Source organism: Onychomys torridus, chromosome 3, assembly GCF_903995425.1.
Source record: "Onychomys torridus chromosome 3, mOncTor1.1, whole genome shotgun sequence".
Lineage (NCBI taxonomy): Eukaryota > Metazoa > Chordata > Mammalia > Rodentia > Cricetidae > Onychomys > Onychomys torridus.
In genome coordinates this window covers 135,983,174-135,996,594 of record NC_050445.1, presented here as the reverse complement: position 1 = coordinate 135,996,594, position 13,421 = coordinate 135,983,174, and the positions used below count along the sequence as shown (strand labels likewise).

The following is a 13,421-nucleotide window of genomic DNA, read 5'->3' as shown; positions in this document are numbered from 1 at the left end:
GGTTGCAGTTCGAGTCACTGTTCTTTTTTCCTATGGACTCTTCTAGGACGCCAAAGGACCCCTGCAGGATGCCCCCGCTGCAGATGCAAATGGACTGGCCAGCGTTGCCGCCAGCGCAGCTGAGAGAACGCCAGGTAGCCCCACTTCCTTATTTGGCTGGGTGGTGCATCACTCCCTCGGCCTCTGTGACAAGGCCAAGGGGATGAGTCAGCACCTCCAAAGCAACATTTCTTCAATTGGGCATCAAGTGGCCCAGAACCCCCTGGACTCCTTTTTCATGTGTCAGCTGCTGGCCTTCGGGGTCCCCTTCCTCTACGGCCTGTCCGAGGTTCTGGTGCAGATTGGAGGGGAGTTCCACTGGCAGACTGTGAGCCAGTGATGGTGCAGTCTGGTAAGTGGGCTTACCCCACACTCCCAAGGCACACCAAGGTACTTGGTGCAGACCCCGTAGGTAAACAGAAACCCACAAGAGGCTGCTATGTCATTGACCCAGGGAGAGCCCAGAGCCATGGGCTTCTGCTGTGTGACTTCTGGGTAGGGCCTGTTTCACATCTCAGAGAAAACTGTGGCCCACAGTCTGAATGTGTTCACTGTAACTTGAAGTTTTTGCATCCCGTTCCCCAGCTCTGTGTCCAGATCGTCCATGTGACAAGGACCACCCTCTCCTAATCACTTTAGGCATCTGAGTTTCCAGAGAGAGTCAAGACCCCTTGTCCCTCTCTCTTAACCACTTCCTGTGTCAAGAGCTCAGCAGTACCATCCTACCTCACACCTCAGAAAACATGCCATCTCTGTCCATTGCAGGGTAGAATGGGGAGTGTCAGGAACATGAGGCCTGTAGAGAATTGTCTTGGTTTGGGTTTTTTTTTCTTCCTTATAATTGTTGTAAAACTAGCCACAGTTCTGTATACTGCTGAGAGGTCCTGAGTCCCCTGTGGTGGCCCCAGGTGTCTCTCATGGGTTGCTCTTTATGTGTGTCACACATTTTCTCTTGTTTACAACAAGTATATATATATTTTTTTATTTTATATTTTATTTTTTGTGTGGGGTATTTGAGATAGATTCTCACTATGTAGCCCTGGCTAGAACTGGATGTATAGACCAGGCTGGCCTCAAATTCATGGAGATCTACCTTCCTCTGCTTCCCAAGTGCTGGGATTACACTATGCCCAGCAGCAAATACATCTTCCACAGCCAGGTACAGACTCAAATAAAAATGAAAGATGATCAGCCAATGCCAGAACCCACTGAGGAGCTTATGTATACTTTCCATGATGGAGGAGTATTTTCTTAGCTTTGAAATAGAGCTGCTCCTGTTGATCAAGTAAGGAGTGGACACAGCCTTTGGGCACTGGTATCAGAGGAGGGAGAATGTGCCTGGGGCTTGGCAGGTGCACTGTGGGGGTCGGGGCTTATGTGAAGCCTCCAAGGCACAGAAACCTCAGCCATGTCTAGTGAGCCTGACTGCCGCTTTCTGTGTTCCCTTCTCACGCTCTGAGGAAGCAGAAGCTTTTAGATGCTCTCGTGGTGGGACTCATAGTTTATCACCAGACTTAAGCCAGGCGTGAGTTTGAGCCCTGTGAAGTCTGTCAGCCCTTGGTAGTATTTCTCAGGAGTTGACACTCCAGAGCACGTGCTGGCAGAGAAAACTACGCTGGCCCCAGACACAACTTTGGCTTTACACTGGAATGTGCATGTGATCGGGTGGCAGGCCCGCCTCGTCAGCTTGCCAAGGAGCCTGGCTGCTCAGTCAAAGTTCCGCTCTCCCCACGGGTGAAGGGTGCAAGAGCGTTCTTTGAAAAAGAATTATCAGTGGCTTGGCTAACTCTCTTGACTTGTTCATTTTGCCTCTCTGCCTGTCCAAGGAAAGCATAATGGGTTTCATATTTTTAGGGCACTCGAAAGAATTAAGGGATCCATAATTAAGGAGAAGAATGCTTTATAAAACACTGAGAAAATGGCATTTGCCAGTGTGATGAAGGAATCAGGACAACAGAGAGATGCCCTGAGGTAGAACAGGCTTTCAGAACAGCAGGAGAGGGTGACAGGACGTCCCAAAGTATCCCAGGCTGACTGTCCAAAGGGAGCGAGGCTGGCTCTGTACCCTACCCCAGAGACTCCCTGCAATGTGAGGCCGGGCTCATGGTTTGGAAATCACAGCCCTGAGTCCTGAACATGCTCAGATCTGTAGCACTTGCCCTTGAAAAGGACTGAGAAGGGGGACAGAATTCTGAGGGACATTTTAGAGTTGCCATGCAATAGGTTTCTGTTTCTTCTGTGGTGGAAATACCTTCCTTGAATCCCACACTAGCTTTGAGTGCTTGACTAAATGTCCTCCCAAAGGTTCAGACAGAGCCCAGTGCCTCAGGCTCCCAGAATGTGTCACAGAAGGGTTCTTAACCTGGTCCCTGTTCTGTCACATGGGGCTGCCCGTGCTCCCCAGAACCCACCGTGGAGGAGGAGCAGGAAGTGCCAGGCTGTGGCCAGCGGCCCTGCATGCCTGCCTGGGCCTGCATACCTTCACTTCCTTCACTCTGCTCTCTTCTTCCCCTTAGGCAAGAATTAGTCCTGTTGCAAAAACAAACAGCCAGAAAAATACTCCCACATAACAGTATAACCCACCGTAACCTGCATAGGCCCGACTTAACGCATTGTCTTCCTCTGGTAACCTTGTCTCCCGCTGCTGCTTGACCCGCTGTTTGAGACACTGTTGATAGAATTTCTGTTTGTAATGTGCTTTAAATATAGAACTCCTCCTTCTGTTCTCAAACCTGTAACTGCTTTGTTTCCAAGCCACCTCTTCTCACTGCTACAGATCCGTGGGCCTGGCACAGATTTCCTTACCCTGGCCTCACGGTACCTGCCTGGAGTTTAGGAAGCGTCTAGACAACAAAGAAAAACCAGGATGGGATGGCTGTTTCTCTTAGATGTGAGCCCTTGGTTGCAAGTGGTTCCTTTTTTGGTTAGAGGAATCCCATTACACAGAACTAAAAGTGAGGCACAGGGCATGTGGGTGGGAAGGGGAAGAGAGCCCTTCTCCCAGTGCCCAGTGTCTAGAACATGTGCAGTGCTGAGGACAGAGAGCGGGTGGGAGGAGCGTGCTCCCCAGTCACCTTGTGAGGAAGAGTGTCTTTCCTGAAGAAGCTATAGTTACAAGTGGCAGTAGCCTGTTCCCTGGCCCCAGACACTCTTTACATGGTACATGGTACCCATTGGCTTCCACGGGTAGATCTCTGTGGGCTATTAGGAAACACAGGCACTGCCCACACTAGCCAGAATAGCCACATGCTACAAAGAATGCCACTCTGCCTGATATGGAGGTCAGGGATCCTCTCATGGCTTCCTAGGGCCTTGTCCCTTCTAAGCCTGCTGTAAAACCCAGCAAAGGGGACACTCTGAAACAGCTGCCTGCCTCCCCAACCCAACCAGTAGAGCCAAAGCCAAGCAGTGGACTGAGTGAACATTCGTGTATGCAAACTCTCTATGTATGTATATCCGTGTATCTATATGTGTATGCGTTTAAGTTCAGTGTATAGGTAGATACTATTTATATATACTGTGCCCTAAATGATAACAGTGAGACTGTTTTTAAAGTTACTTGTTGATCTGAAAGCCATAGGAGCTTTTTCTGGAAGCTTGCCCTGGCTTGACCCCAGCCTAGTCAGCATTCCAAGGGAGCTCATCAGCGAGGCACAGTCCTATGTGGAGGCATAGACCTGGGGCTAGGTCTCTCAGAAGATGGGTGGTACAGACCCCTAAACTCAGGTAATCGGTTTTCCTCATCAGCCAGGCAGTAGTCTTGCTAGTAGGGGGACCAGAGAGTCAGACTCCTAACTTCCATCATGTCAACCTGGGGGCTCTGCCAGCTCCACTGGCATGGTGTTGCTACCCCTGTCTTAGCGTTTCCTGTGCCTGGCTGCTTCCTGCAGCACAGTGGGATCGCCTTAGGCCCTCTGTGCCACTGAAAACGGGCCAGTGAAGTAAGGGGTTCACTTTTAACCACGCTACCATTCTCTTGGGGTGAGGCAGGAGGTGGGCAGGAGACAATGCCCAAAGCTAAGGTACATAGAAGCCAGAGTGGAGGATTAGCTGTGCCAAGGAACACTTTGCCTGTCCTCTCTGACCTTCCCTAAAGCTTTTAATTTGCCCTTGTTTTTAATCTGTGCTATTGTGAGTTTTTTGGTGTGTTGCTTTGTGAGTTTTTTATTTAATTGTGTAACTTTGTTTTTGCCAATTACTGTGAAACCAAGGTGTTGTGCTTTAAGGTTTTTTTGGTTTTGGGGGGGGGGGTTTGGTTTTTGTTTGTTTTTTTTTTTTTTAACAAATGTTACATTCTTATTTAAGAGAATAAATTCCAAACAATCTTCAGGTTTCTGAGTTTTTCTTTTCTTTCTCTTCTTCCTGATGGGAGCATGGGAAAGGGGAAGCTCAGGCAGGTGTTGGGCATGCGCTGTAGGAGCCACTGTTCCTTAGGGCCCTCACTTACGCTGAGCGTAGGGAGAGCATGGATGGCTAAGGGGACCAAGGGGACCAGGTTGTCCACAGAGTATAGAGTCCTGTTAAAGGAAGGACCTTGTGCAGGGTGTGGTACGATGCAGGGTGTTTGGCTCTGCGGCAACTGTAAATAAAGAACAGTAAGAGCCCCTCACCCACGTGTCCCCTGTTTAGTGAGCCATCCGAGGGACCTCAGGCTAGGCAGATAGATGAAGGATAAATTTCCACACCCAAGTCTGCCAAGGAGACATAGATAGCACCAGGTGCTGTCCTCAGAACTGGGACCAGTTAGATGTCTTCCCTCTCTGTAGATGAGCTTGCTCAGGTGGTGACTGGGATCCTTGACAGGTCACACTGGGATCCTTGACAGGTCACACTGGGACCCTTGACAGGTCACACTGGGACCCTTGACAGGTCACACTGGGATCCTTGACAGGTCACACTGGGATCCTTGACAGGTCACACTGGGACCCTTGACAGGTCACACTGGGATCCTTGACAGGTCACACTGGGACCCTTTCTCCTTGCTCCACAGCTGGAGTCTCTCCTCAGCTGTCTTAGGAGGGACCTGGCTCCTGAGTTCTGTTGCCCAGTGTCGTGGGACCGTCCTCAAGCCTGGAGAGGCCAGCCTGCCCTACTCACACGCTACTGCTAACCAAGGAATAGGAACACTTACACCCATCAGCATGCCAGCCATGGGAGCACAGGCCAAGAGGGACCGAAAATGGGCACCTTGTTGGGTGAAGTACTCTGTACTGAGTTTACCCTGTTGGGAAGCCTGGGTGTTGTTCCTTGTTGACATCTGTCCACCCAGCAGCCCCTGGGAAGTTGAGGAACATTAGGCTTCTCTGTGGAGTGGTGCATTGGGCCAGGGCCCTCCCTGGCACACTGACATGCTCCTTTCTCCCTGAAATAGTGTTCCTGTGCTTTTGAAAGGAAGAGAGAGATGGCAGGTACAACGACTGGCCAGGAGCCAGTGATAGGGAGAGGCAGTATACATGTGTATGATCTTCAGACTCTAACCATTAGCTGCCCTCACCATCCCAGACCTAGTCGGAAGGGGAAGAAGGCCATTGCCGGTATCACCATGAGCTGATCTGCCCAATAGTTGATGCGACTCTGTGCCAGCCCTTGTAGAGATCCTGGAAAATCTCCAAGGGAACTCAGTTTACTTCTGAAACATCTTGAAATTGTTCTTTTTTTCCTTATACATTCCCTAAGAGTTTTTCAAATTAAGACACCCCCTGGCACAGAGGCTGAGCACAGGCATGAACGGAGGACAGATTGTACAAGTTGGCCACTCTCTTTTGTCATGATGAAATGGAGGTCAGGATGGGGCCCTGCAGGATCTGAACCCCACATGCGGCCCTCTAGAGTGTGAATAAGAAGAATCCACTCAGTACCTCACTTCAAAGCAGGGAGTTTTAGAAAGACTGGATTCCAGCTCTTTCCAGAAAACTCCAGAACCCAGGAGGCCAAGCATGGCCTTTCCTCACAGCTCACATGCAGCCAAGCATCTAGCAAGTGTCAACAAGTAGATAAGTCATAAAGAGTGGGGTAGGAGCCCTGCTGACATTCAGACCCAGGCTGCGTCATGCTTGCTGGGTGCACCTGTCCCCACCCAGGTGTTTACCAGATGTGGGCAGGCCTCCTGCTTCACAATCTCACTCATTGTCTCCTGTGACATAGTTCCAGAGGGTGTAGGGTGATTGTGCAAAACACCGCTGTACACCTGAAGAGGGGAGGCGGGCCTCTAGGCATAAGGAGCAACCTTCAATTACTTCCGGGTGTTACCAGCCACGTGTTCACCATCTCCCTTTCACTTCCTCTGGGCCATCTTTTTCTCAGCTTTGCACAAGTGGTTTGTAAACATTTTTTTTAAAGTGCCTGAGGTCATTTAGTGAGTCTTTAAGGACAGTTGGCAAGTGGTTAAGTTGCTGTCAACATTGAAGCCTTAAGTCACGATGACTAAACTCAGCCTTGCCTTTGGTTTTTCTCCCCTCAACGTGGTTGCTCAAAATTCAGGCAGAATATTCTCCAACCGTGAATGTCTACTCCCTTCTCAGGTGGTAGTAGGGTAGGTTTAGGGAAACTTAAAGGAATGCAGGGCTGCGGGTCTGACCTGCTCCGGACTCTGGGGCATGCTGGGATAATTGCCGGTGGGGTCTGTAGAGATGGAGTCAGGGTTTCTATTGGCCTCTTCTTGGCCTCTTCTGTTTCTCCGCTTTACCTTTTTTCTGTCCTTAGTTCTTTTTGTTTGTACGTTTATCGTGTTCAATTGCCCACCGTGACCTGTAAGTGACTGCCTTCCTCCTTTTGTGACTCGGTGAGACACCAGGAATAATAGTCCCTCTTCGTCACAAATACTGCATAGGAAATGTAGCCTGATTCCTCGCATGTTGTCACCTGTGATTTTTCATCCTTAGTTAATTTCGTTCAGTTGTCCCTGTTACCAGAACCCACTGTCCTTGTACCTTTGAGACTCTAAGGCTGGCTGGCTGGTAGGGTGAACACTCGTTGTTAGCATACCTCTTCAGAGGCTCGTTCTTTGAGAAGGGTAACCTTGGTGACAGGTGCTCCTCCATATAAAAATAATTACAGTGCTGGGACTCAGTGGGCCTTGCTTTTCTTCAATGAACACATGACAGGTATTCATAGAAAGTTCTAGGAGAATCCCCTTGGCATTCAGGATCTGCTCCAATTGGAAATGAGAGTTGTGATTCGGACTAACTGGAACCTTGGAAAAGGGAGCACATCTCTGAGAAGCAACATCGGCGTCTTGAAAGGAGATTATGACAGCCTGTGTGTGCTTGTTCCCTTCTTTTCTAGAACTGCCAGAATCTAGAAAAACAGGCTAGAGAGACAGCTGTGCGGGTTCTTTTCCACCTTCCGCCACCTGGGGACCAGGCTGGTGGGTCTGTTCAGAAGGCAAATGCTCTCCCCTAGAGTCGGTTCTGATGAGAAGGACTGAGCTGTCAGCTTCCTTCTGGAGGTTCATCTTTTTGGGGAGTTGACACTGGGACACAGGAAGAAAAGTGGTTCCCGGCAGTCCTAGCATGAGTCTGTGGACTCTCCGGAATCAGCCATACTACTGTGGGGGAGGGGACTGACTAACGGTGCACAAGGCCAAAGCCACAGTCTTCCTGTTTGTACACTGCCAGGAGCCTGGAGCAGTCTTTGGGTTCGGGTTCCGCACCCCCTAGCAAAGGGGTGCCTATATTTGCAGCTTTCCTGCTGAAAGATGGTCCTCAGAAGCCCTGGAGAAAATTTGGAGGTGTGTTGACCCCTGGTGTCTTCCTCCACGATTAACACTGTTCGGTGTACCTGTCACACTGGGTCACAGAAAACAAAGTCGGAGGCTAGAGACACAGCTGAGTGACAGAGTAATTGTTTAGTGGTGGAGGCCCTAGAGCCCATCCCCAGTACCATCAAAAATTCAATGAAGATAAAAAAGATAGAAAAGAAAATGATCACTAAACCAGACGTGGTGGCGTATGTCTGTAATCTAGCATTCAGGAAGTGGAGGTAAGAGGATTGCTGTGACTTTGAGGCCAGCCTGGGCTACACGGCCAGCACTACACCAACTGTGTAGCAAAACTCTATCTCAAAAAGTGAAAGTAAAATGAGGTAGAGGGATAGGAATGCACATAAAGGTGACGGCAGCGCCATGGCTAGGCGCTGTCTGGATAGTTTATGTATGCTCACTAAGCCCTACACTGGTCTGTAGGCACAGAAGCAGGGCCGTGTAGCCAAGGAACCATGATCAGGATGTGCCTGTGTGCCCACTGTGTACGCAGCTTCCCTTTGTCCCCACCCTGTCATCTCACACTCTGGTCACATGAGGCAAGAGCTTTGCACAGGGATTTCTGGGAAGGCGTGGATGCCGCCCCCACCCCCACCCCGTAAGTCAGCAAGGATGTATTTCTTTATTACAGGAAATACATGGGTCTCGTTTCTTTTTCTTTCTTTCTTTTTTTTTTTTTTTAGCAGTGATTCCCAGCACTGGGAAGTCAGAAGACAAAAGAACAAAGGTTTACTGATGTGTAAAACTGAGGAAGGGAAGGATCAGAGCTGTTGGTTACCTGTGAGTGTGAGGAGGAGTCATGTCAAATACTCAAGCCCAAGGCTGTAGAATTTGCAGTAACTGGAACAGTGTGCAGCCCAGGGGAAGCCTGTCACGCCAGCAGGCTTGTGACCTGTTGGCTTCACTTCTGGTTCTCTGCCTCTCATTCGACTTCTCCAGGGCTGGGGATGGAACCTAAAACTTTACCCATGCTGGACAAGTGGTACCCATGTACCCTCCTGTTTAAAAAGTTCCAGTGATGGTTTACAACTACCATTCAGTCCTTAAGAAACATTACTCTCCCTGGTCTGTGTGCTGTTGGAGTACAGGGAAGGAGGGCCATGTTTCTGTACTGAACGTTTGAGGCAAATCACCTGTGGCAAGAGAAAAAGAGGATTCTCTTTTTTTCAGGTGGTGGGTGTAGTACCTCTCCCTCCAGGGCTGCTGTCTCATCACAGCTCCAGCTGTCACCTGACTCCCAAGTGGTCAGGATACCTCTCCCCAGAGTTGCAAAACTCACGTTTTGGTGCTGAAATCCGGGACCAAACCCAGAGTTACTTACGTACACTGGGCATTGCCCTTTATGTCTCCTGCTCTCTAAGGACATACTCTGCCATAGAATCACACCCCAGCCTCGGGGAATTAGTCTCTTTAGGCTTGAACCAGTTTGGGTTCATAGTACTTAATGTGACCATCTGCTCAATGTTGGGCTGGGTGTCCATGTTATCCCGGTGAGCAGCTTTGGTTTTATCCTGTTGGATGATATATGGCTGGGCATAGGATGTTTTCAGGAAGTCTCCTGAACATGTACAGGCATGGCCTTGCCCTCACCTTGGAAAGACGTGCCACAACAGAGAACCTCAGAGCTCCTAGGCAGAATGGACTTAGGAAACGGAGGAGCAGCTGAGAATACATAGAGAAAGATGTGTTTATTCACGCCAGTCCCTCCTGGATGTGGTGAGAGGGCCTGTTATAAATATGGGGACTCTCCATTCATCACCAGGCTCGTGGCACTCCTGAGAGATGGTAGAGAAAGGAGACCAGTTGACTAGATCCATCTTCCAGTCCCTGGAATTCCTCCTCTGGCTTCCCACACAAGCCAGACCTAGACAAAGGGTAGTAGTGTTTGAGTGAGGTGAGGTGGGGTGGGGCTGCAGGTGGTCAGAGGTCCAGACATCTTTTGTAGGTGCTTGGGTCATGGTCTTGGTGTGCTGCGTTGGACTGCTGTGTGCATTGGTCTCTGGTGTCTCTGGACACAAGCCAAAGGCTCTTTCTTAAGCATGGCAGGCCTCCGTTGACTGCTCCTCATTTCTTGTCTTTCCGTTAGTTGGATGACGTGGGTCAGCACAGTAGGGGAGGATCCCTGAGCTCACTCTTGTTCTTGCTGCACACCCCAAACTAGATGGCTTGGTGGACCTGTATTTATGAGGTTAGAGGTCATTTGAGAGCGCTGCTAAGCCAGGGTTCCTCAAGCTCAGCACTGTGGACATTTGGCCTGGTTAGTTCTTTGGGGGCCCATCTTGTACACTGCAGTATCTCTGGCTTCTCCCATTAGAGGCCAGTAGCATCCTCTTGCCTAAGTTGGAATGACCAGTGTCTGTAGATGGTTACCAGTTGATCCCTGAGGAAGAAGTCAGGTTGTGAACTACCTATGAGGACAAGCCATCAATGATAGTCCACCTTGGAGAAGGCTGAGGACAAGAGGAGGTGGGAATAAGGAAGGTAGACATAGAATGGAACCATCCACAGCAGGGCCTCTGGATTGACCGCCCACTCCTAGGTGAAGCATGAGCATATTTTCCAATCAGAGCCCTGCACTGATACTGTGTACTAAAGGATACACACAGCACACTTCAGTTAGAAACCAAAACGGAACTGCTGCTGCACTTCTCCTGAACCCCAATAGGTTATCCCTGCACCTACAGAATGTGTTCATCCCCAGTGTGACCACAGCCTCAAAGGCTACAGTTCTCCAAGCAGAACAAGCGTAGGTCTGAAGACAGTGCCTTCGTCCACTCCACCTTCGGCCGTGACCTTCCTGCACCGTTTCCCATCTGTGGGGGAAGCGGGGAGAGAAGCTCCCTGCTCCTCTCTCCTATAAGTCTCCTGTAAAAAAGCAAGGAGCTAAATAAAATAAGTCCTGATTGTCTAGAAGCATCTCAGGGTATCAAGTGTGATTATCATTGGTAAAGATTCTAGAAAGTGGCAGAAAAGCTGCATAAGAATCTAGATTGGTTCTACTGGCTCGCTAATGTGTTCCCTCCAGGGTCTAGGCAGCCTGTGGGGTTAGGCAGGGTTGCCCAGTGGGGTGTATTCCTCGCCAGAAGACAGAGACATGTCAGTGCAGGACTGTCGTCTACAACACAGTGAGCCAGGGGTATTGAGCTGCACTGGATGCCAGCTCTTTGGGAGACAGTTAAATTTGGGCAAGTGTTTGACTAAATCTGGCCTTGCTTCTTCAGCCTGCATGGATAGAATGTGAAGTCACCAGCTGATTCTGTGATGCCAAGAGTGTAAACAATTCCTAATAGGGTTTACATTAAACTAGATCTATCTGTGTTTGACCTGGGGGGAGCCCGGTACGGTACCTGCCATTCTAGCAGATATAGGATGACTCACTGTTCTGAGACCTCTGTGAGTCTGTCCTTGCTCTGTACGCAACTCTCGTGCCCCAGGTCACCTCCTGGCCCATTTGCCAGAGCTGGGGGTTCCTCTTTAGAGTCAGTACATGAGTGAGTTACAGCTGTAGTGCCCGCTCCTCTCCTTCTGTGTAGCATTCACAGGACAGGCCCCTCCAAAGCCTGAGTCACTGCACTGTTGGTTCCTTGGCCTGAGATTTTAGAGTCTGTTTGCTTGTCTGAAACCTAGACACTAACAGTTCTCTCCCAGGCCAACCCCGGTGACCTTCTAATCACAGAAAACAGAAACATAACTGATAACGCATGCATATCAAGTGGAAGTCGTGGGTGTTGCTGGAAGAGGTTTTAATTCCTTTCCAAATAGAAACTCGGCTCGAGAATGCTGAGTATGAAATGCTGTGTCTTTAAAGGGGAACAAAAGGGAAAAGAGAGGTGTTGGAACCTATTTCAGAGTCTTTCGTTGACCTATCCGTTAACCCCAGGATGTTAGAAGTCAGTTTCATAAATCCAAACCGAATCTACTCTGGGACTATGTATAGCTGTCAACATGTGCACTATGGCAGAACCAGCCTTTGACATGGACTGGGGGCAGTCAAAAGTGCCCTGTTATGGTGTTGCTCAGGGTGGAAGACTTGCCTAATGGGCACCACAGAAAGCTTGACCAAGTAAATGAACCTGGCATCCTGGGAAAAGCCCATCCGCACAGACTTCCTTTTTCCTTGGTCATGGATCTGCCCTTCCACCGTCTCCTGCTGTTACTATTGGTCCAGCTTCTTTCTAGTATGCAAACTGCCCCCTGGAACTAACTCACTGTGGCAGACGAAGCAGTTAAATGTGTTCATTAAAGGGCTGAGTGTCCCCTGAGCCGTTAGCAACTCTGTCAGACCTGCTCTTTCCCTGGGACCCACTTTTCCCCCAGTGCCCTCTGTACTATCTAATGGCCTTGCCCTTCTCCAGGGCATGGTGTTTGCATTGCTTCCTGGTGTCCGTGCACCACTGTGTGAGCTACTTCAAAGGCCGCCTTAAGTTCCTGTCAGGACGGGGAAACTGAGCCCACAGTCTAATTGATTGTGAAGCGCTCTTTTGCTCAGTCCTAGGATTAGAACTTGTTCCTTGGTCAGATTGACCTATCCATTAATCCCAAGATGTTAGAAATCAGTTTCATGAATCAAAACCAAATCTACTCTGGGCCTATATAGCTAGCTAGCTACATGTGCACTATGGCAGAACCAGCCTTTGACATGGACTGGGGGTGTCAAAAATGCCCTAGTCATGGGTAAAAATATCAGTATCAGACCTCATGTCCTCATAGGCACCAGGAGCAACAGAAGTGGCCAGACCCCCCCACCCCCCCAGCGGGGCCTGTGGTTTGGGGCCCACCCCATCTGTGAGTGGGAGAGTAACAGGGATGAGAGCCTCTGACAGGGTGAGTTAGAGCCGCTCACAGAATGGGCTTGGACAGAATTGGGAAGCAGGAGGGAAGGGCTGGCCTTGGCCTGCATGTTGAGCAGGCCTTCCCTCCCTGGGGATGTGCAGATCTCAGTGGGTCTCGTGTTGAACTGGTTTGGGAGGCAAAGACAGCATGCAGAGCCCTCTACTTGAATTACTGTTTTTAAGTTCCTACCTGAGTTTCGTGAAGGTGGGCACCAGCTAAGGAAGGGAAAGAGCTCAGGGTAGGATGCAGTCCTCATCAGATTTGAGAGCAAACACTTCCAATTCCTGGTGTTTCGACCTCCCCCATCCAACATCCACCAAACGTGTGGTCCTTTTGTAGTCTGACCTAGCTAATGGATCGAGTTGAGATTTATCTGGGAGCTACCACAACACGTGAGGAGCATCCTTTCAAGGGAGCTTCCTGATACACACGCGGAGTGTTATTGATGGAGGAAAGTCGGCTCTAGACTTAGAAAGGTGCCTCTTTGCCTTCCTCAGATATAGTGATGTGTACCAGCGTTTCTTTTCCCGTTGGCCAGATACTGTAATCATGATGGGAAAGACTACTCATCATTTCTCAAGCTTAAGCCCCATGAGACCATGCAGACAGAGAGCTCCTCAGCCCCCAACAGCAGCTGGTGATGGGGAGAGGTAGGAACTGAGTGCCCTCAACATTCTCGAGATGGCACATTCCAGCCTGCGGCATCCCTGTGGCTTCCCTGGGTACGCTGCTGATTTATTCCCTGTGGGGTTCCTCACTCGGCCTCTCCATCATTTGTATTTAACTCAGA

General features: G+C 49.7%; 1 protein-coding gene across 8 annotated transcripts in view; it reads left to right on the top strand.

The window, feature by feature from the left end:
• Positions 1-13,421, top strand: part of Mical3 (microtubule associated monooxygenase, calponin and LIM domain containing 3) — a 205,026-nt gene that overhangs the window by 133,863 nt on the left and 57,742 nt on the right. For all 8 annotated transcript variants that reach the window (XM_036180675.1, XM_036180668.1, XM_036180672.1 and 5 more), the window contains one exon: positions 47-134. In XM_036180675.1, the coding sequence (XP_036036568.1) occupies positions 47-134 (88 nt within the window). The remainder of the gene's footprint in view (positions 1-46; positions 135-13,421) is intronic.